A 23342-nucleotide genomic window follows, 5' to 3' on the forward strand; every position below is an offset into this window, starting at 1 on the left:
CAGGGTGGTGGCTGCCCCCGGGGGTCCCCGGGGGGCTGGGCACATCCTCCTTCCTGACCTGGGTGCCGGGCACACCCACGAGTCTGGCTTGTGGGCATTTACCAAGCTGCGCACGTATGATCTGCGCCCTCCTCTGTGGGACATGCCAGCAAAGACTCTTCCCGCAAAACGGATTGATGACCTAAATTAAGAGCCGAGACTACACGTCTCTTAGAGGAGGACACGGGAGCACATCTTCGCGACCCCAGATTTAGCAACAGAGCCCTGTGTTTGACACCAAAGGCGTGAGCAGCAACAACAAAAACAGATTCTTCTTTTCACAAAAATTAAAACTATCGCGCATCTGAGGACGCTGTCGGGAACGTGGAAAGACAGCCCGTAGAAGGGGAGAAAACATTTGAAATCGGAGATCTGACGAGGGCTTCGCATCCAGAATAAAGACTTCTTACAGCCCGGCGGCAAAGAGAAAACCGGTCCAATGAGAAAACGGGCAAAGGACCAGAAGAGCCATTTTTCCAAAGAAGATGCACCAACGCCCAGGAAGCACGTAGAAGATGCCCCCACATCGCCATCGCGGACGGAGCGCAGATCCAAAGCCCAACGAGAGGCCGCTCCGCACCCGTGAGGGCGGCTGTAGTCAAAGCGAACCGAGCCAGAGCGGGAAGTCAGCGCCGGCGAGGACGTGGGGCAGCCGGGGCCCCCGTGCATCTGCGGCAGGGATGCGCCTGGGGCAGCGCCCGGCGCCTGGGAAGGTGACACAGTTACCACGTGACCCAGCAGTTCTGCTGGTGGGAGTGAGAAAACCGACGGTCGTGGTAAGCAAAGCGAACCCAGGTCTGCCCCGCAGCCCGCGTGTGAACGTCCACGGCAGTGATTTTCAGAGGCCACAGGGTGCAAACGGTCCAAATGTGGCCCATCCACACAACGGAATATTAGCCAGCCTTAGAAGGGAAGGAGACCTGACTCGTGGGGCCCCTGATGTCAAGGTGGGACGCCAGAGCTCTGTCTCCGCCACGTGAGGACACAGGGAGAATCTGGTGGCCGTCTGCGGTCCGGGGGTGGGGGGGGGGGAACTGTCCCCAGGAACCGAATGGGCCGGCACCTGAATTGTGGCTTGCTGCATAAGGAAGGACGCGGCCTGGGGTCTCAGCGCACAGGGTCCAGTGTGGCTGCAGCAGCCCCAGCAGCCCAGGACGGGCGATAGAGTCAAAAGTCAAGGCACCCTCACTCCTCGTATCAACCCCCGCCGCGGCCACAGTGACCGGACATTCCGCGTTATCGGAACACTGCCGCACCCCTGCTCTCGCAGGCGTCTCCTCCCAGTTGCCACGCAGGAAAGGCCTCGAACGCCAGTACCTGTCGCCCAGCCCCCCGCCGGGCAGGTGGCCCAGCCCCTTGCCAGGTGGGTCTCTCAAGATGGCTCAGGTGTTTTTAAAGAACATTAAAAGCCCATGAGATTTTTCGGTGCGTGGTTTTAAAAAGATGTCTTGTGCCTTCTGACAAGCGGCTGTCATCGTTAATGAGACAGAACAACGCTCATCAGGAACGCAGGAACTCTGGTTCCAGGGGCACGCAAAAAACGCCATGTCTTACTCAGAACCAAGTGGGAGCCGAGCCTGGAGCACAGCCCACGGCCGGCACGCAGGGGCGACCAGCACCGGGGACTGGGGGCAGTGCCTCTGGCCTCCAGAGACCCCCGCCCCTCCCTTCCTCACCCGGCCACGACAGCACAGAGGGACAGCCCTAGACCGTGACATGCCCGGCACGTGTGAGGCAGGCGTCCCCTCATCCCTGGATTCCAGACCGCCGAGGGCGGGGCCTGTGCCTCGTTGAGGCCCCCCACCAGGCCACACGGCTCCCGGGGGCCAGGCATCCACATCCTCCAGCCCGATTCAAAGCTGAGTTTCCTCGTTGACTGCCTAGAACTGAGTCCGGATCTTAAAAGGCCTCTCGTCACCAGCCGACATAACGAAATCTACCTCGAAGCTCATGAAAACCTTCGGCAGGAGCCGCACAGACTTCCCAGGGCAGCTGCACAAATGCCCTCCTGCCGGGAGCCACCTCCCCACAAGAAGCCCAGCTCCTCGCCATGCGGGGCCAGGCAGGCCAAGCGCTGGGCCATCTGCAGTCCCCTCCCCCGAGGGAAGCCCTGACGTCTCCCCCTGCCACTCTCCCGCGGCCGACCCCACGTGTTCATGCTCAGGGTGGGGTCTCTGCCCGGAACGCATGTCGCCGGGCTGAGCCAGCTCGCTCCCTCGCGCTCCCTCTCCTTCTCCTGCTCCCTCTCCCTCGTTCCCACCATCGAGCCCCATCTAGGTCATGCCTTTCAGGAGCACCGCACTGCTGTCCCCTTGTTCTCCACGGTCCCCCAGGCCCTGGAGCAGCTACCAGGAGTGGGCTGGTAGAGGCAAGTTGTTCCTAAGTGGCCCCTACAGGACAAAAGGAGGGTTTGGACCAAGTGAGTGTGGGAGCAGATGAATCATCCCTTCTACCTTTGGGTGTGTCCGTGGGCATATCTGCGTATCACGGCTCTAAGAAGCCCTCAGCAAAGGCCTCTGCTCAGTGCCCTTGCCCGGCGTTACTGGATGCATGAGCAGGGGCACGGTATGAGGCGAAGAGCAAGTCGCACACTGTGTCTCTGTCTGTGTGTGTCTGTGTGTGCCTGTGTCCGCGTGTATATCTGGGTGTATCTGCGTGTATCTGTGTGTGTCTGTAATGTGTGTCTATGTGTATCCACGTGTGTATGTCTGTGTGTCTATACCTGCGTGTGCCCCTGTATCTGTGTGTGTCTGTGTATGCACTCCTGTATCTGTGTGTATATTTGTGTGTGTGTGTGTGTGTGTGCCTGTGTTCATCTGTGTACGTGTGTGCACAACCTAAAATGGTGATTTCTAAATGCTAACGGTAGTTAGTCTGGGTGATGTCATTTATTACGGATGATTTTTCAGTTTACGATAAACAGGTATTCGTTCTGAATATGTTTGTTAAATAAACACAGTCATTAAATTGCAAAAAGAGAGGGACAAGGTAGGGCCTGGGGAAGTTGACTTTGCTTCTGTCCTGAGATAATGCATTTATTTCTTTGGAACATATGGTTTATTTTCTCCCAGTGATAAAAGTCACACCCGCTTAGGAGGGTAAAATGGGACATGCCGAAGGAAGACAAGAGAAAGCAAATAACCGATGCCCCGCAGTGGCAGTGGTGGTTTACGTGGAGTGCAGAAACGTTTAGCTGGCTGCCTGACCCAGGGTGGGAGCTGGCCAGGGTGCCCCCTCCCACCAGGGCTCCTAGCGGGGAGGCATCGAGCCCAGGCTCCAGCCCGGGGTGGGTGGGGGGAGGGGGACACAGCGTATGTTCAGAGGGTCTGTAGGTGAGTGGTGGGTTGAGGGAGATGGAAAGACGGGAAGGCAGGCAGGGGGAGGGAGAGAGGGAGGGAGGAATTCATTAGTGGTCCCAGAGGTACCCTGGGCTTCTGGTTACCATGGAGACAGGCAGGCTGCGCCAGGCAGGTGGGGCTCAGACAGCAGCAAGGCAGGGGTTAAGGAGGGCAGGGCCAGTCCCCGCCCCCGCTCACTCCCACCTGTGCAGGGAAGCATTCCAGCCAAAGGAGAATAAGGCAGGGGTGGGGTGATGGGGAGGACTGAGCCAGGGACTCTCCCTCACTCAGCACCCCCTTATCAGACTCTGGTCTAGCTGGTCTGGCTAACACCGCTGTCCCTGGCAGGCAGTTCTCCAGCCACCTTTTAGCCCTGCCCCGGGGGCGACTCCATCCCTGGAGGGGGACCGCCCGGGTCCCCCCCCACCCCAGCCCTCTCCACACTCCCAGACGCCCATCTCGGCAGTAGGGTGGGGGCAGACGGCCCCTGCGAGTCCCCACCAGACCCACGAGGCTCCTCCACCCGTGCCCCAGCGCGCAGCAGGGGACGCCCCGAGACACGCAGGATGCGAGAAAACACGCAGAAAGGGAGGCTGCATATTTGGGAGTAACTGAGGCAGGGGGAGGAAGGGCCCCACCGTCGCCACCGAACGCACACTTCGCAGGCAGACAGGCAGGCTCTGGGGCGCCTGGCACTGAGATGGCATGCTGCCCGACGCACACAGATGCGGCACAGATCGATGGCTCCCGCGGGCGGGGAGGGGGGCCCGGGCTCCGAGGGCAGGAAAGCTCTGAGTGTGACACGCATCTCACGGGAAGACAGAACGGGGTGGGGGGACGACAGGGGCGTCGGGGGGGGGGTCTCACCTGGCCGACGTGGCCCAGCTCCTCGCGAGCCCACCCTCCTGCAACCCAGCGTGGCTCCTCCGGCCTCACCACCGGCCCTCCGAAGCGCCCGGCCAGGCTCCCTACCTGCACGGGGTCCTCGCGACAGAGCCCGGTCCGATCGGCCGGCCCCCGCGGCCCCTCTCCGGCGCCCGCGCCCCAGACAGTCAGCTGGAACGGACGGCGTGCCCGTGAGGACGGCCAGCCCCCGCCTTCAGCCAGCGGTCCGGATCCTCTCCCTTCTTTCTCCTGCCACCCGCCACCGGCTGCCCCCAAGAGCCCACGGCCCGCCCGGCGGGGCGCCAGCACGCTCTGGGCCAAGTTCAGGTGACGCCGCCGCGGCGGCTGCTCCCCTTCCGCGGAGTCGGGCTCGTCTCTGCCCGCCCGCAGCTGCCACCTCGCGAGGAGGCTGCTCAGAGCTTTGCAGAGCCCGCCGACTCAGCCGCGCCAGGGAGCTCGCGAACAAAAGCAGGAATCTTCCCTGGGAGGCCCCGTATCCTCCACCGATGAGGAGGAAAACCCGGACCTGTTTTCCTCCTGCTCCTCGCAATGAGGACGGTCCCCTGCCCGAGGGCAAACCGGAGTGCACCGGAGGGGCTCAGGCGCCGAGCCCCCACGTTCTGTATTTGGCCCGGCGTTAAGCATCAGGCCCCGCGGTGCAGACGGGGTCACCCTTCCCCCTCGACCCTTCAAGGGGAGCCCCGCCGACTGCCCGGGGACAATAAGGAAGCCCCCCAGCCCCCGTTACTGGGCTGGAGAACACTTTGCACACGACGTCTCATTGAGTCCCTGAGGTTCCGGAGTGTTCTCTGGGTCAGGGCAGGCAGCAGGGTCTAGGCCAGGCGTCCACCCCTGCCCCAGGGCACAGTGATCGGAGCCCACGGTTGCCAGGAAGCAGGCCAGGCTAGACCCACACACGCACCACAGAGCACCCCCCGAGCCGAGACGCGCCCCGCTGGCAGCCGTCAGGTATCCCAGTGGGGCACGGTGCCAACACCAAGTGCAAACCAGCGTTCACACCCCGCGAGGGGACTGGACAGCACCGGGAGCCCGGGCGGCCTGGGTTCCAGTCTGGCCCGGCCACCTGCTTGGAGGCGGCCGACAGCCCAGCACAGATGCGCGGGGAGCCCAGGAGAGAGCGGAAGGTTGGGACCAAACTTCGCAGGGAACAGAGAGAAACGGTTTGAGCTGCTGGCCGTGGAGTCCCGTCCCCAATATTTACGGCACCACGTGGAACCCCAGAGAGGGCGTAGCCTCCGTCCACAGATTCGGGGAGTGTGGGTATAAGCGTTAGGTATGGTCACTACCCCGCTAACAGGGTAAAAGACGCCCTCAGACTAAATGCCAACAGTTTCGTCACGTGACCCGCATGCCCAGACAGAGCTGAAGGTCAAAGACCCCGTGTGGAACCAGGCAGCGCGTGGAAAGCGGCTACGATGCAGGCGTTGGGGTCCGCTCAGCCGTCGGAAAGACCAGGTTCAAGGGCCGGAAGAAAGTCACGAGAGCGAGCGAGGACCCACGCTCCCAGCTGTCGAACCAGCTCGGATTCCACAGAGACCACACTCACCGTGGGGGATGGGACACCAAGTTCTGCAGGTAAGAGGGTAAATTAGAATGATCTTTCTGGAAAGCGCTTTGCAAGCATCAAGACTCTTGCGAAGTTCATAGTTGTTGACTGAACTTCGACATTTCTGGGAATAAATCTTAAGAAAAATTAGAAATGCAAAAAAAAAACATGTTCGTCTCAGTGCTGTTTATTGTGGTAAAAAAAAAAAAAAAAAGAAAAAAAACTAGGAAGCCATGCTCCGTCTGACAATAAAGCATCAGCTTACTGGGTTCTGGAATAGTCCTACGGTGGAAGATAATGCAAGACGGAGCCACGCTCAGCATGGACGCGCCTTGAAAACCCGCCCCGTGAGAAAGCAGCCAGTCAGAGGGCCACCCGCCGTCTGACCCCATTTGTGTGAATGTGCAGAACAGGTAAGTCTAGAGAGACAGGGACGTGGTGTCAGGGCTGGGTGGGGCGGGGACAGCCAGGACGTCGGGTTCTCCTGGAGGTGCTGGAAACGCTCTAAAACAACGGCATGAGTGCGTGCGTCCACGCAGAAACTGACGGCCACGGAGGCACGCGTTCAAGCGGTCAACTGCGCCGCACGTGAGCTATGTTCCAATCGAGCGGTTTGAAAAAAGGCCCATGCAAATGGGTGATGGGCATTGAGGAGGGCACGTGTTGGCACGAGCACTGGGTGTCGCATGTAAGCGATGAAACACAGGCACCTGCCCCCAAAACCAGGAGCACGCTCTACACCCTGTATGTTAGCCACCTTGACAATAAATTAGATTAGAAGTAAATAAATAAAAATTAAAAAAAAAAATTTTAAAGCCCATCTTACAAAACAAAAACAAAAACAGGAGAATCTGCTAAGGAGGAAACGTGAACCGGACAGAATCAGAATACAACGTATCAACGGTTTGGTCTCAACTGTAATTACGTCAAGAGAGAAAAAACCGGAAGGAAACCAGCCGAGAAGCGAAGCTGCCCCTGATCACATTACCCGCGGCTCTCCCCTTCTCTGTCCTCTGCACCCTGTCCCCAGTCCGCACGCGTGTGACCACACCCATCCTCGGGCCCCTCCGCAGAGGCAGGGCTGCCCCCACCATGCTGGCCTCCAGGGTTTCCCACCCCGGGAATGAGGAGAGGGACAGGTCTGCTGCCTGTGGGTGTGATACCCCTCTCTCCTCTCCCCTTCCCACCCCTGGGTGCAGGGGCAAGAGAGGGCTGGGGTGGAAAGAGGTGGGGCTGAGGGCCTGCAGCAACTCTGTCCCCGCCACTCAGATGCCAGGTGTAATTTCGAGAAAAGCAACTCAGAGTTCCAGGTATGATTCCACTGCAGCACCTGAGACCCCGCTCGTGGGCCAGGCACTGGCTGTGGGTACAGGCAGGGCAGACATCCTTGGGGACGCGAGGGGCACCCCACGTGTCCCACTGCTCCTGGCCCCCAGGCACTCCGTGGCTCAAAAGCCTTTGTCAGGGATGGCCGGGGGGGCCCCCTATCTTCCCGCCCCCGGGGGCTCCTCTGTGACCCCCCTCCCTGTCCCCTGAGGCCCCCCGTCACCTGTGCCTTCCCCATGGACACAGCCAAGGAGGGGCTGAAGAATGGATACGGGGACGAGCTGGGTCTGACAACCAGGTGGCTGGGGCTCGGTCGTCCCATGAGACGTATCTTGGGAACAAATGTACCGAAGTGCATGATATATGTTACTTTCACAAAGAGACACAGCCACGTAACCCCCACCGGGATCAAAAGACACAGCGTGGGCGCCCCAGAAAGCCTGCCTGCCCCGTGGCTGCCGTGTGACCGGGCCTGCCGGGAGACCACTCTAGGCTTCCTACGGGCACCCGGTCCTGCCTCCTGGACCTCCTCCAGGTCTCAGACCCCCATCTAGATGCGAAAGGGCCGGACCCAGATCTCAACCCTTCCCACCGACTCCATCAGCTCGCAGAGGGCACAGGGGAGACAGTGTCCGGAGAGGGCTTCCTGGAGGAGGTGGCCCTCGGCGAGCAGGCCCCGGAAGGCTGAGGAAGCTGTCTTCCGGCAGAGCCGAGAGGAGTGAGGCGGCGAGGGCTCGGGGGCACGTATCCTTGCGCGCACACACAGGAACACGGGGCGCCGCGCGAGGCACAGAGCAGGACCTGCCCCGAGAGGGCGCCCGGAGGCCCACTCACCTCCAGCACGTGCCCCGTGATGTACTTCTCACAGCCGTCGCAGCGGATGCCGAACTTGGTGTGGTAGTCGGTCTCGCAGTAGGGCAGCCCGTCCCTGCAACGAGACGGGCGGTCAGGACGCGCGGGGCCGGGGCCCCCGAGACCCCACAGCCACTGCCAACGACAGGGACCGCGTCAAAGGGGGAAATGCCACTTCCTCCTACTCCAGATGGCCACCAACAGCGTTTCCTGGGCGCTTTGGGTGCCAGCACACCTCCTCCACCGCCGCCCTGGCCCCACGAGAAATACCGGGAAGAGGGGCCCGTTTTACAGGGGCAGAAACTGAGGCGCACAGAGCGGGGAGCCCTGGGCCCAGCGGCGGAGCGAGAGCTGGCAGCCGCCTCCGGAGGCTCAGCCGAGAGAATAAAAGCCGTATCTGGGACATCGAAGATGTTTCCAGGGACGTGGCTCTTGCTTCCGGTTCATTCTGTCCCACGTTCGTTCGGCATCTGGGTGGGAGGCGGCCTATTTACTCAGCAGGTGGCTTCCCACTCCCTCCGAGAGGGGTCCGGGCTGCCCTACGAAACCACGAGCCACAAAGGGTGTGTGACGAACGTGCCCCCATCAGGGCCTGGCACTTGGGCTGGGTTGGGACGACCCTCACGGTCCCCGGCTGTGGTGGCAGAGGCATCCGGCTGCGAGGGAGGGAGCGGGAGGGCCACAGGGCACGCGTATCTGCCGCGGGTGCTGTTCGTGGCGTGGGGCACGCCGCGTGTGGGGCACTGCTCCCGAGTACTGGGCGGGCTTGGGGGGGGCTTCGGCCCGGTTTTCGGGGTGCTGACGAGAGAACACAGGGCAGGCACGTCGCCCGGCACAGCACGGGACACATGGTGGGAGCCGCTCTACCAGCGACTGCAATGACCATTTTGAGGTCAACACAGGACGGCGGGAGGCCGTGTGGCGGCGAAGTGAACAGGCTTGCCCTCAAACGCCGAGGCCCAGCTGTGTGCCCCTGGGCAGGTCCCTTAACCTCTCTGAGCCTCAGCTTCCCCAGCTGTGAAATGGGAGAGGTGACCGTAAGGTCTAAAGAAGAGAAGATGTGGTCAGCGCCTAGCACAGGGCAGGCACTCGCCGGCTGGTGGCCGAGGCCGCTGTCGTTGCTGACCGGGGCTGGCCCTCAGCCCCGCCCAGCGGGAGTCGGGCGCGGAGGCCACGGGCACGCGGGGACACCCCCACTGCTGAAGCTGCCACGTTCCTCCCAGTGTGGTCGTGACTGGTTTCCAGGTTTCCAGCTGCCGACAGGGGTAAGCTTCTCGAGCTGTGGGGAGACCACAGCTAATGCCGCTGTCTTTCCCTCAAAGCTCTGGACCTTCTGTAGGTCCCAAGGCCTCAGGCAGGAGAGGAAGGGTCGGGGGGGGGGGGGTTCAAGCCCCGGGGGCCGCAGTGGCCACAGGGCATTTGTCCGACCCCCCAGCCTCGGAGGGAGGAAGCGCTGCCTTCCAGCAGAGGAGCCTGTAAATCGAGCCCTCAGGATCTGCTTTCAAAGGCCTGCTGACCTCAGGGCCCCTGTTATTCCCCACTGGGAACGGTCGTGCCCCAAACCCAGGAGGTTCAAAGATAACGTCTCCATGGCAACACCCACGCAGCCTCCCCGACAATTCTGGGACAGCTCTGAAGGCCGCTGAGTGACAGGCGTGCGTGTGGGTGGGCTCCAGAGGCAGCCAGCGCTGGGGGCTGGGCGCTCGCTATGGTGCCTTCGAGGGCTCGGCCTCCCGGGCTGCCCTCACGTGAGTCACCCCTTCCTTTACTACGACAGAGGCACGGCCGGTACCTCCCGCAGCCCCATCCAGCCTGGATCGTCTGGGCTTGGGGGCTTTAACTGAAAACGTTTTGTTCTGAGAGAAGCGTGCACTCTCACGCAGCCGTGAGGAAGGAGACGGAGGGACCCCGCGCCCCCTCTGCCCCGTTGCCCCCCCGGGGTGGCCTCGTGCAGCACGAGAGCACGAGAGCAGCTGGCACGTCGGCGGCCTGATTCCGATTCCCCGGGTGTGGCCGGTACTCCTGCGTGAGGGTGTGTGTGCGGTGGGTTCCTGTGACGGACCCGCTCCCTCCGGCATCAGGAGCCAGCAGGGTCCCCCATGTTAGCGGCCCACAGAGCCCCCTGACTTGCAGGAAGGAGACTGCACATCTCAGCTCCCCCCGACTCTGTGCCACGGTGGGGCCTTCCCTGACTCGGTCCGCCGATCCCAGCAAATGCACCCCCCCCCCCCGGCAAGCCAGCTGCTCCTGCTCGGGGCTGACCCCCCCCCCCCACCAGAGGCTCCCTCTGCACGGCCTTCTGATGAGATGTACCCTCCAGCCCCCACGCAAACCAGCCATCACTGCATCCGGGCTGCACGTGTGGGGACACCGGGCTGGCCAGGGGGAGCTGCCCAATGCCCAGGGACCGCCCAAGCTGGAGTGTGGGGTTGAGCCACCACATCGGTGACAGCTGAGGCTGGTCAGCCCTCGCCCCCTCGCTCCCGCTGCTGCGGTCAGCCGGCGCTCACGATGCACTCTGCAGGCGATCCGGGCACCACGGGAGGGTGACCCCCCGGGGACGGGTGTAGGGAGGGAGGCATCTTACGAAGGCTAAGGTGGGGGCCACGGTCTCTGCTTCGATCCACGGAAACACTATGGAGGCGAGGCTGGTGGGAGGGGGCGCCGGGCGGGGGGACAGACACGCAGGGGCCTGGGCCGCGCGGGCCACGGGGCAGCCGCGGCCCCGGGAGGCACCGTCAGCACAGGCAGACGCGGGAGGGCCAACCACTCACTTGCTGATGTATTCCGCGTCCAGCTGTTTCCCACACGTCTCGCATTTAAAACAGCCCAAGTGCCAGTGTTTGTCCAAAGCCACCAGGGACTGGCCGTTCTTAATTTCCGTGCCGCAGCCCCCGCAACCTGAAAGAAAGAACGGGACACAGACATGGCCATCGTGGGCCAGGAGGCGTGGGGGCCTATCCCGCCGGGTCTCCGGGCTCAGAAGTGCCCACGGTCTGTGGGAGGGGACAGAGGGGACAGTCCAGCTGGCTGTGCTGGAGGGACCCTGCTACACGCCAGCCGGCACAAGTGCCGAGAAACGAGCCACGAGGTTCGTCTCTGCAGGCGTTGAGCGCCGACTGCATGCAGCCTGGGCTGGGAGCGGAAAGGGCCCTGCCTTGCAGAGGACGGGGCCAGGGCCTGGCAGCGGGTGTGTCCTGGGACAAGACCACACTGCAGGGTGGGGGCCGCCTGGAGGGGCGGGCAGCGTGTCCTCCTCTGTCTTAAAGCAGAGTGAACCTAAGTGACCCGGCCAACGTGCCCCCCGAGGAAATGCACTGCATTAGGGAGGTCTGAGCTATCACCCCTGCCATTCCTTCCTCTGGGCCCTCGCCTGCCACCCCCCCAGGAAGCCCTCCCGACCCACTTGTCTGGACTTCCTCCCGCGGCTGTCTGTACCCGATACAGACATCGGCATCCCCGATACAGACCGCCCTGTCCCCACCTGTGCTCCGGGCCTCAGCCCGCGTCTGAGCCGGGCCCGGGGCGGTCAGCCTGGGGGGCCCCTCCCTTGGCGAACCGCCCCCAGGGGATACGCACCCCTCACCCCGTGGCCCCCGCCCGTCGGGGCACTGGCCTCCCCACGCCCCCGCTGCCCCTCCCAGTGTGCCCCTCCCTGCTCAATGGCCCCTGGGTCCCAGGCCCTCCCCTCAGCGCGTAGGCCTCTGAAGCCTGACCTGGGGACCACACCGGGGTCGGTCCCCAGCCAGTGTCACCTGTGCTGAAGGATGACGGGGTGGAGCCAGGCGAGGGGAGCCTCGGGCACAGACACGGGCGGCATCGCCTGCCTGGGGTGCGTGTGTGTGTGTATCTGCGTCTTTGTGTGAATGTGTGTGTGTGCAAACAATGGGACCCTGTGCGTGAATGTGTGTGTGAGAATATTGTATGTGTCTGTGTGCACACATAGGAATGTGTGTCTGTTTCTGTATGAATGTGTCCCTGTACGAGTGTGTCTGTGTGTGTATGTGAATATGTCTGTGTGAGCACGTCCCTGTGTGTGTGTGTGTGTGTGTGTGTGTGTGTGCATCTGGGTGTGTCAGGGGCAGGATGGGCCTCGGGGGCCCCGCAGGGTCCTGATGAGCAGACACAAGGAGAAGGCATCTGGCAAACGGCCCCCACGGCCCACAGGAGCCCGCAGCAACCCGGGCTCAGCCAAGGGGCTCGCAGGCCGAGCGGGGACCCCGCACCCCGAGATGAGAGAGGGTAGCCCAGGGCGCGACAGGCCTGGCTACCGGTCCTGGCCCCCACGGCTCACGGGGCCGCACTGGGCCGAGCTCTGTCCCCTCTGGGCCCCGTGTCCTCACTGGGGGTGGGGGGGCCATCCCATCGAATGACAAAACACAAAGGCACAGGGTGGCGGGGGGGGGCACGCACGGGCCTGGCGCACGGCGGGGGCTCCACAAATGCTCTTCTCCTTGGCAGATGGCAGCGTCCTATTGTTTTCAGAAAAAAAACCATTTGACGCCCACAGAACCGTTGGTCAAGCTCTGGCTTTCCTAAATTATCACACGGTCCAAATCCACACGCAAACTGCGCACCAAACGCCCAAAGAACAGAGTCCCGCTCCAAGACTGCGGGCGGGGGAAGCAGGCAACTCGCTCACCTGGGGCCCCTCGAGGCCCAGCACGGCCGGCAGCTGGAGAACGCTGGGCCAATGAGTGCGCGCGCGCGCACGCGTGAATGAAGGAGTGGGGACCGAGAGAACGCCCTCCTTTCTCAAGTTCAGGAAGCACCCAGAGCCCCTCCCCAACCTTCGACCTCCGTGGGTCCCCAGCAGCGCAGAGGCAACGGCTGCTCGCCAGTTCCGGACTCCCGCGGGCTGGCTTCGACTGCGGGCTCGCCCTGTAAGCTCCATATCACCGCCTGTCGACCGAGGACGGCTGTGCTCCCCAGGGGACACCTGGCAATGTCTGGACACACTTTTGATTGTCCCCGCTGGAGGGGGGCATGCCCCAGGCACCTGGCGGGCGAGGCCAGGGCCGCCGCTCGGTGCCCTCCGGCGTGCAGGATGGTCCCACCGCACAGAGTCATCCGGCCCCAACCGTCAGTGGCTCCAGAGTCGAGAAACCGGGCTTGGAGGCCACACCGCATTGTGTCCAGGGCCAGGGGGAGGGGGAGGGGGCAGGGTAGAGCAGTGGTTAGAAACCTGGCCCTTGGAGCCTGGCTGCCCTCACCCGCTGTGCGACTGTGGGCTAGTCACTTGGCCTCTCTGTGCCCAGTACGAAGGGGGTGCATTCTACGGGGCCAACAGCAGTGTAGGCTCACACGCTTGTTATGAGGCCACAGGCCCGTGGATGTGTTTGATGACTGAATAAACGCGCAAGAGGCCCAACGCTGTGATTGTTGCCGGAAGACCCGGGGGCCCAGCTCCCTGCAGGAAGCCACCTGAGGACATCTCCCACATTGTCACCCCGCCTGCTATGATATTCGCGCCTGTCCGGCCCCGGGGGGGGGTCCAGAGGCTCCCGGAGCGTGCCAGCTGTGTCTGCAGGAGGATGGGGCCCCCACACCCACCCCAGCGAGCCTGGGGCAGAGCCTCGCTAATAGTGGGCTGTGAACTCCGAGGCCAGAGCGCTTGCCGGAAGGACCGTTGCCATGGCAACAGCAATCGCCACTCTCCAAACACGACTGCAGCTCAGCATAGCTTTGCACGGCTTTGCAGACGACAGTACAGAACCCCCTGTGATGAATCCTGCCGACAACAGCTGTCGGCAAAGGGGACTGGCTCTGCCGTCACAGCAACAGGCTGAGCCTGGGCCGCTGCCCCAGCATGACCCTTCTAGAAAGTTCCAGACAGCTTCCTGTCTGCCCCAAAGCGCTCCCCCCTCTAGCGGACGTGGTCATGAGATCTTCAGCTCTGCCGCTAACTTGCGTGGGACACAGGACGTGCGGGGCGGCCTCTCTGAAGCCTGGCTGTGAACAGGGCGGGGGGGGGGGGAGGGCGGTCATGGTCATGGCGGGACAGACCCACCGTCACCCACTGGCCCCCAGGTCAAACTGGGTCGGGGAGCAGGGAAGGGCTCAGAGTCGGATCTGAGATTGACTTTTGAAAGCACGGAGCCGACTGACGTCTAAAACTCGAAAATGCCCGACACGTCCTGAGGGGGCCCGTCATTTCTCTGAAAGCCCGGACTGAGTGGAAGGGCCTGGGGCAACGGCAGGGAAAGATAAACCGGACCGAGTGTGGCCCCACGCACCGGGGCTCTGAGCTGAGCTGGCGACACCCACCCCGGACGGCAGCGCGGGGGCGAGAGCGTGTTGACTCCTGGGGGCCGCAGCACCCCCCAAGGCAGACGCACCCTAAGACAGAAGCACCCCATTAAGGGCACAGAGCCGTCACCGTACCCTACTGGGCATGCGACCTCACGGCCTCGCTGCCCCGTTTCCCAGGCAGCAGCGGGCCAGCGAGGGGGCTGGGGTTCCAGGGCCCCACCGCCGACCCCTGAGCACCTGAGCAACATAGGCTCTTTCGGGCAGAAGACGGGGAAGCCCCAAGGGCCACAGGCCTCGGGTCTCAGAGGGGAGGGCCGTGGACCCTCACCCCCACCCCCCTTCCTGCTGAGGGTGCACCACCCCTCCTGACTCTGGAGGGGCCTCCAAGCCCCAGCTCCCAGCTCCCAGTTCGGAGCTGGAGGCCGGGGAGGGGGGAGCCCAGGGAAGGGGAAGCGGGGGGGGGGGTGGGGGAAAAGCAAAAAGAGCTCTCGGGGAGGAGACCCTCCTCAGGGCAGCGGGGGAGGCAGCCCAGGGCAGAAGCCGTTGTGCAAGATTCAGAAGGAGTGGTGTCTCCTCCAGGGATGGAACAGCGTGGGCGTGCAGTGCAGAGCGCTTATCCTGTTGCTAAGCAACAGGCACAGGGCCAGAGCCAAGAGGGATGCTGAGGGGTGCTCAGAGCCCCGGGACTCCAGCTGGACTCCGACCTCAACAGCTGCCCGGGGAAGAGCCGCTTCCCCCTTCCGCCCACCGCGCTCCTCCGGCCCCGCGACCTGCGGGCCGACCACGCCGCCGCTCAAGCTTCTCCTGGCATCCCTCACTCAACAGCCATCTATGGCTCCTCATTGCCTCCGGGATGCAGTGGGACTGGGCACGGCTTTGCCGTCTGGTGTCCGTCTCTCCCGCTTCATTCCGTCCCTTGTCCCCCCACGTAGCAGCCCCCCGCTGGGCCACTCACAAGGATCGGGTGGCTGCCCGCTCTCTCCCTGTCCTGTAGTGTCTACCTTTCGATGTCCACCCACTGGAACCTGTGTTTCAAGTTTCAGAACAAAGGCCACCTGCACCCCTGCTTTGGAGTTTGAAGCCCTTGACTCGAGCCTAGCGGGACACCCGGCTCCTGGCACACACACACCCACCTCCCCGCCCGACTCAGGACACTTCTGGGACGGAGAGGAGGCATCCTGCCTGACGGGGCTGCTCTGGGGACACAAGGAAGCGGGGATTGATTGGGAGGATTCTGCAGATATCCACATAGGAGGCAGGAGCTGGTGGTGAATGTTTAACACTCCCCAGACACCAAAAAGGTTCTAGGCGGGAGATTTTCAGTGCGGACTGGAAGATGGGGCAGGTTACATTATTAGATCACCTGGGGGTCAAGGGAGCATTTGTTCTCTGGAAATGTAAATTTGGTATTTTAAAATACTTTTATATTTGGAAAGGGCAGAGCCTTTTCCAACTCAAAAAATTCTTAGACAAGGAGTCTGTAGTCAGGCACATTTCTCTTTTTACTCTGGCTGCCGGGGAGCTCTGGACAAACTGTTGAAACTAATCTCCCCCCTTCTAATCTTGCTTGTTAGAGCTTTTAATTACTATTTCAGATTTAATTATAATAGCATCAACTGCGAAGCAAATCCCCAGGAGTTCAATCAATGCAGACCTCAGCGTGAGAGAAATCTTTGAATGGAGGACTCTCCCAGCAAGCCCCAAAGCAACAGCCTCACCAACTGGCGTGGCTGCTAGTTTGTCTCCCCAAGAGATGAGGGCTTCGCCTCCCTCCAGAGTAAAATTACTACCAGGCCCTGGAGCACCGAGCTTCTGGCAGGCTGGAGGTACAATCTCTCCTGGAGAGATTTTCAACGTGGCAGACAAGGTGGGCGAGGAAGAAGAAGGTGCTTAACGGGGGCGGGAGGGAGCAGGAATGAACTGTGATAGACGTCAGCACAAAGCCCTCCTCTGTCAAGGGACACGTGACTCAGGCACTGGGGACACCACAGTGACCGTGGCACGCAGGGTGGGCTCGGAAACTCCAATCCTGCCCAGGGAACCAGGCAGCAGCAGGCCCGGGAGTGCGGGGCCCCCTTCCCAGTCCCGGCGCCCCACGTCCGGCCCAGCAGAGCTGCAGGTCTGCAGAAGAGCCCCTGCCTCGCCCTCTCGCTGCCCTGCACTCAGCACACATTGATTCCTTACAATCTGCTTCCGCACCCAACAAGCATGCCTTGAGCACCTGCTGCATACAAATCCCGGCCTAGCTCTGGGCAGGGCGGGTGTGTGTGTGTGTGTGTGTGTGTGTGTAGCAGTTAACCCGGGAGCCCCTGACCTCAGGAGCCCAGAGTTCAGTGCTCTCCTAATGGCTCCCCCAAAGACCTTCTGGAAGGTCTAGAATTATCTATCATTATTGAGCTCTAGAAGGTGGAACTCAGTGTGTGTGTGTGTGTGTGTGTGTGTGTGTGTGTGCGCGCGCGCGCATTGGAGGGAGAGGACCAGAGGAGGCCAGGAGGCTTCCTGGAGGAGGCAGGCTGGAGCCGGGCTGAAAGGAGGAGTGGCGTGTGGCAGGGAGGGCACGGCTGCGCGAACGCTTGGAGGTCCAGGAGCCCCAGAGACTTCTGTCCCTGGTCCCCTTCCTGTGTTTGTCCACAGTCAGGGGTTCATTCCCACGGCCTGCGCCCCGGGAGGTCAGGTCCCTCCCGGACACCGCGAGCCAGCCACCCCCTCCCCCCACATGCCGCTCGGTGCCGACTTACTCCAGAGGCCCTGGGACAGGTGCACGCTGCCGCCCGCTGTCTTGGGCAGGGAGCACTTCTGACACACGCATTCCTTCCCGTTGAAGGTCACTCGGTCCCCAGGCGGGAAGGGCAACCTGAAATAAGAGAACGTGTGACCGGCCAGCATTGCCTCCGGCTCTTCTCCCGGAGTGGGGGACCGAGACCCCCCTGCCCCGTATACCACCGCTTCCCCAGGGGCCTCGCGCAGACGGGTGCCGCAGGCTGAGGACACGCAGGGCCCCCTGGCCTGCTGCGAGCCCAGGCCAGTCGCCCACACCTAAGCCTCAGTTTCCTCTCTGTGCAAACAGGCAGAATCACAGCGCCTCGGTGAGGGGCAGCGAGGGCCAGCCCCGTGCTTGACTCATGGCAACCAACCAGGCAGCGTCGGCGACTCCCTCCTCCATTCGACCCTGCCTCCTCTGACCGCCCAGGATGCTGTGTCCAAATCAGTTCAATGATAATGGCAACGGCGAGCATTTATTGAGCACCTACTCTATGCCAGCTGCCACGTCTTACCATAGACGCCTCACATGCATGCCTCATTTAATAACTTTAGGACATTTGTCCAAGCTGGAGTTTGCTTCATTTTTGGCTCCCTAGGTGAGAAAACCCAAGTTCAGAGAGGATAGTTAACATTTCCAAGGACACACAGCAGACGCATGTCAGAACCGGAGTCAAAGCAAGGCCTGCCTCGCTGCAGAGCCGCATGATTTACCTACTGAGGCCTCTAAAAAGTCAGTGCCTTGTAAACTGTAGACAGTTTAATTTTTGAAACTACCCCACTGAAATATCGTTTACCTGGATTGCTGAGCTGAATCCCAGCCCCGGTGCGAGGTAGGTCATGGCCCGGGGCTGCCCTGAGCCAGGCTGGAAGGGGCAGCAGGGAGCCTACTAGCCTCCTTCACCGAGGACCTCCCCTCCGGGAAGGTGGCTGCTCTCTGGTGAGCCAGGGACAGGCCACCTGCAGTCAGGGGCCGGAAGACGGACCCGAGTGTCCTGCCCGTGTCCCATCCCGGCCACCTGCTGCCTCTGAGCTCCTGGCAGCCCCCGGGCCACGTTCCTTCCCCAGCTCAGCCTGGCCGGAGAAGCCGTGCTCTGGGCCAGGAGCCTGCAGAACTCTCTGGGCCAGGAGCCTGCAGAACTCTCTGGGCCAGGAGCCTGGACCAGCACATGCCCTTTCCTCTGGTTAAACCTGTGTCGTCTCCACTTTGCCTTCTCAGGGCTGGACAGTCCATGGCACACCCCAGGCGCTCAGCAGGTGCTTGGTAATGTGTGAATGGGTGAGTGAAAGAGTGAATGACCAGAGGCCCCCAGGAGGCCTAACTCAGCCGTCCTCACCCGGCTGGCCTCCCCACGAGGCCTGCCCGGTCACACCGGCCCCAGGCCAGCCCGAACCCTGCAGCAGGGGTCCCCCCAACAGAGCCTGCCATCGCCCCCACCTTGTGCAGCCGGTGGTCATTCAGCAGGTGTGTTCTCGGGTCCCCACTGGGCCAGTTCCTGCTTTTGGGGACCGACGACAAATACAAGCTGAGCTGGCCTATCTCCCCAGGCTTGTGAGACAGCCCTGCAGACCTGGTTGTTCGGGGCCCGGAACCTTCACAGCTGACGCCTTGTGCTGTGTCACCTGTGGTCAGCGCTGTGCTCTGCTGCTCCCTCTTAGACTCTTGCATCTGGCCTGCTAATGTGCGGTGTTAGGACAGAGTGGGGGGTCCTCACCTTCCCTGCATGTGCACTCACAGGGTCTCTGGCTGTGTAACCCAGAGCAGGTTACTTACCCTGAGTCCTGTTTCTCACCTGTGAAGTGAGACTGAAAATACCTGTCTCATCGGGCTGCAATTCATCCAACCATCCATCCATCCATCCATCCATCCATCCATCCATCCATCCATCACCCATACATCACCCATCCATTCACCAATCCATGCATCCATCCATGCATCCATCCATCCATCACCCACCCATCTTTCCACCCATCCATCCATCCACCCATCCATCCATCATCCATCCATCCATCACCCATCCCCCAACCATGCATCCATCCACCATCTATCCATCCATCCATCCATGCATCCATCCATTCCCACCCACATCCATCCATCCATCCCCCATCCCCCATCCAGCCATCCACCCATCCCCCATCCATCCATCCACCCATCCACCCATCCATCCATCCACCCATGCACCCATCTACCCATCCATCCATCCATCCATCACCCACCCATCCCTCCATCCATCCATCCACCCATCCATCCATCCATCATCCATCCATCCACCCATCTACCCATACATCACCCATCCATTCACCAATCCATCCATCCATCCATCCATCCATCCATCACCCACCCATCCATCCACCCATCCATCCATCCACCCATCTACCCATCCATCCATCCATCCACTCATCCATCCATCCATCCACCCATCCATACATCACCCATCCATTCACCAATCCATCCATCCATCCATCCATCCATCCATCCATCATCCATCCATCCATCACCCATCCCCCAACCATGCATCCATCCACCACCCATCCATCCATCCATCCATGCATCCATCCATTCCCACCCACATCCATCCATCCATCACCCATCCCCCATCCAGCCATCCACCCATCCCCCATCCATCCATCCACCCATCCACCCATCCATCCATCCACCCATGCATCCATCCATCCATCCATCCATGCATCCATCACCCACCCATCCATCCACCCATCCATCCATCCACCCATCTACCCATCCATCCATCCATCCATCACCCACCCATCCCTCCATCCATCCATCCACCCATCCATCCATCCATCATCCATCCATCCACCCATCTACCCATACATCACCCATCCATTCACCAATCCATCCATCCATCCATCCATCCATCCATCACCCACCCATCCATCCACCCATCCATCCATCCACCCATCTACCCATCCATCCATCCATCCACTCATCCATCCATCCATCCACCCATCCATACATCACCCATCCATTCACCAATCCATCCATCCATCCATCCATCCATCCATCCATCATCCATCCATCCATCACCCATCCCCCAACCATGCATCCATCCACCACCCATCCATCCATCCATCCATGCATCCATCCATTCCCACCCACATCCATCCATCCCTCCATTGGACCAATTGTATGGAAAGCTCTAGCATACTGCCTGGGACCATGAGGGGCTGAATAAATGATAGCTATTATTGTATTAGCTCAACTTTATTGAAATATACTTTGACAAATGTTCCCATTAATGTTATCAACACCACAGTCATGATATGGGACATTCCATCCACTGCAAAAAGTCCCCTGTGATTTTCTGTAATGACTCCCCCACCCTCCATCACCACCACCCTTGACCCCAGGCAACCGTGGTGGGCATTCTGTCGCCATGGATCGGATATGCCTTTTCTGGAACTACATCTACATGGACTCACACAGGACATAGCCTCTGATGTCTGGTTCAGCGTCCTGCCCCTGACAGTCACTCGCATGCTGCACACATCAGTAGCTTGCACCTCGTTACTACTGAGCGGTGCTCCCCCGGACAGGTGAGGAACACGATTCCATTCACCGTTGACAGACCTCTGGGTTCTTTCCAGTTTGGGGCTGTTACAAATAAAGCTGCTAAGAATGTTCAGTGACAAGTCATTCTGTGGTCACGTGCTTTCACTGCTCTTGGGTACGTACCTGGGGCATATGCTAACTCTGTGATTAAGTTTGTAATGAACCACCAAACTGATCTCCAGAGAGGTCGCACCACTTTGCATTCCCGCCAGCAACACGTGACGGTTCCTTCAGGCTCATGCCCTCGCCAACAATCGCCGTTACCTTCTGTTTCCGTTCTAGACGTTCTGGTGGCTAGCTGATGGTTCCTCACCATTTCAATCTGCACTGTTTTATGTGCTTATGGCCATTCGTCTATATTCTTTTGTGGAGTGTCTGTTAAACCTTTCTGCCCATTTTCCATAGGATTTTGGTTTACCTTCTTGCTGCTGACTTGTAGAAGTTCTGTACATATTTGGATGCCGATGCCTCATCAGATATATATTATCTACCAGCTGATGGCTTGCTTCGGAACTTTATTGATAGCTTTTGACATTATTTTTCTTCCTTTAACTTTCCCGTCACGCGGGTGTGTTGGCAACAAGTTCTCTTAGCTTTTGTGTGCTGACAGAAGTCTTTATTTTGCTTTCATTATTTTTTTTTGGGGGGGGGGACACATTTATTGATGTCATTTTAATCACACACTACAGGCATCCCTCAGAGATACTACGGGTTCAGTTCCAAACCACTGCAATAAAGCAAATATTGCAATAGAGCAAGTCAAATGGATCTTCTGGTTTCCCGGGGCATAGAAAAGGTATGTTTACACTGTGGTCTATTAAATGTGCAGTAGCACGAAGTCAAAAAAAACCACGTACATACCTTAAAAAGTACTTTGTTGCTAAAAAATGCTAACCGTCACCTGAACTTTCAGTAAGTCGTAGTCACTGATCACACATCAGCCCAACAAATATAAAACTGAAAAAGCTTGACATGTTGTGAGAATGACCGAAAGGTGACAGAGACACGAAGGGAGCAAATACTGTCGGAAAATGGCACCGACGCGCTCGCTCGATGCAGCACTGGCACAACCTTCAATTTGTAAAACACGCAGTGTCTGCAAAGCACGATAAACTGAAGGGCAACAAAGTGAGGGGTGCCTGTGTGACATTCATATCATTCAACGTGGTTTCTAGGGTACTCAGACTTGGGCATTTATCCCCACAATCAATTTGAGGACTTTGTCATCGCCCCAAGCAAGAAACCCCATATTCCTTAGTGGTCTTGCCTTCACTTTTGAAAGTGTTTTGCTTTTTTCTTTTTTCCTTTTTCGGTGTGTGGGAGGGCGGGCGGGAGGCTTGGCATGGAATTGTTTGATTTCTTTCTTGTAAGTCTTTAAAGATACTAGCCCATTGTCTTCTGTTGGGCATAGTTTTAGGTGAGAAGTCTGTAATAATTCCTTTGTTCCATTGTCTGTGATGTGCGGGGTTTTTTTTCCCCTCTTGCTCCTTGTTAGATTTGTTACTATTTTTCAGAAATTTGATTACGACGGGCTTAGTAGGTTTCTGTTGTGTTTATGCTACTTGAGATTCATCAACATTCCTGGATCCACGGGTTAACAGTTTTCATCAAACTAGAAATTGTTTAGCCATTATTTCTTCAATTATCTGCTCTTCCCCCACCTCCTGGACCCCCCCCCCCCCCTTGGACAGGTAAAAAGATCCTTTATTCTCAGATTCCTGAACCTGTTCCCATGTTTTCCAGTCTTTTCTGTCTCTTTGCTGTAGTCTGAATAGATCCTATGGTTTTGTCTTCAGGTTCACCAAGCCTTTCCTCTGCAATACTTTACTGCTAATTCCTTTGAAGGAATTTTCGTCTCAGAAATTGTAATGTTCATTTGCAGAAATTCCACTTGGTTTCTTTTCATACGTCCTGTAACACTCCCACTGATATTCACATTTTCCTTTAAATACCGAAGCATATTTCCAAAGTGTTTCAAGCCACCGGCTGCTACTTTCACATCACTCTCATTTCTGGGTCTACTTCTATCGACTCGTTTTTCTCCTGGCTTTGGGTCTCATTTTCCAGCTTCTTCTGTGACTGGTACTATTTGATCGGATGTCGGGCGCCGCATTCTATGATGCCGAGGGCTGGACCCCACTCTTCCTATGGAGAGTGCTGGGTCTGTTCCGGCAGAGGCTCATTTGCAGATCAGCGCGACCTTTTGTGGGTTTGACCTTCTTCTTCCCTTCAGCAGGTGTTTGCGGCTTTCGCGCGCAGGCTATTTTAGCCCCACTAACCAGGCACGACCCTTTTGGCATCCCCACTGCGTACCTGGCTGTTCAACAGCCCGGTCACAACTTGAACGTCTCCCAGCCCTGGGAACGGTTCAGCTTACCGTGATCTGGTCACTCTCTGTCCACCTGGTGAAACGTCCTCTCTGCCTGGGTGGCTTTGTGTCCAGTCAAAGGCTCAGAGGCGCGCCCACGTTGCTCTCTGCACTCGCTCTGCGGGGCCCCCTCCCCTCCAGAGTACGGCTCCTGCTGCTCGGATCACCGCCTCCTGACTCGGTCTCCCCTCCTGGTACTACGGCTCCAGAAACTGTCTCCGGGCACAAAGCTGGGTATGTTCAGAGTCTGCTGCCTGTGTCCCCAGGCTGAGTCCCAAGCAGCCTGTGCTCCGGTGCCTGAAAACAGTTGTTTCGTGTACTTTGTCCAGTTTTATAGTCGTGTACGGAGGGTGGTAAGTGCAACGCAGTCAATGCAGCGTGACA

The 23342-nt window shown here is 59.6% G+C and overlaps 1 protein-coding gene across 24 annotated transcripts in view; it reads right to left on the reverse strand.

Annotated features, from left to right (window-relative positions):
• The window catches only part of ABLIM2 (actin binding LIM protein family member 2), a 145804-nt gene that overhangs the window by 72361 nt on the left and 50101 nt on the right, over window positions 1–23342 (reverse strand). For all 24 annotated transcript variants that reach the window (XR_006711611.1, XM_045474663.1, XM_045474661.1 and 21 more), the window contains exons 4-6: window positions 16998–17113; window positions 10782–10908; window positions 7990–8083 (exon numbers count right to left, since the gene is read on the reverse strand). Coding sequence is in view for 23 of the 24 variants with exons in the window: in XM_045474663.1 (XP_045330619.1) it covers window positions 7990–8083; window positions 10782–10908; window positions 16998–17113 (337 nt within the window). In the remaining variant the exon portion in view is untranslated. The remainder of the gene's footprint in view (window positions 1–7989; window positions 8084–10781; window positions 10909–16997; window positions 17114–23342) is intronic.

Source organism: Leopardus geoffroyi, chromosome B1, assembly GCF_018350155.1.
Source record: "Leopardus geoffroyi isolate Oge1 chromosome B1, O.geoffroyi_Oge1_pat1.0, whole genome shotgun sequence".
Taxonomy (NCBI): domain Eukaryota; kingdom Metazoa; phylum Chordata; class Mammalia; order Carnivora; family Felidae; genus Leopardus; species Leopardus geoffroyi.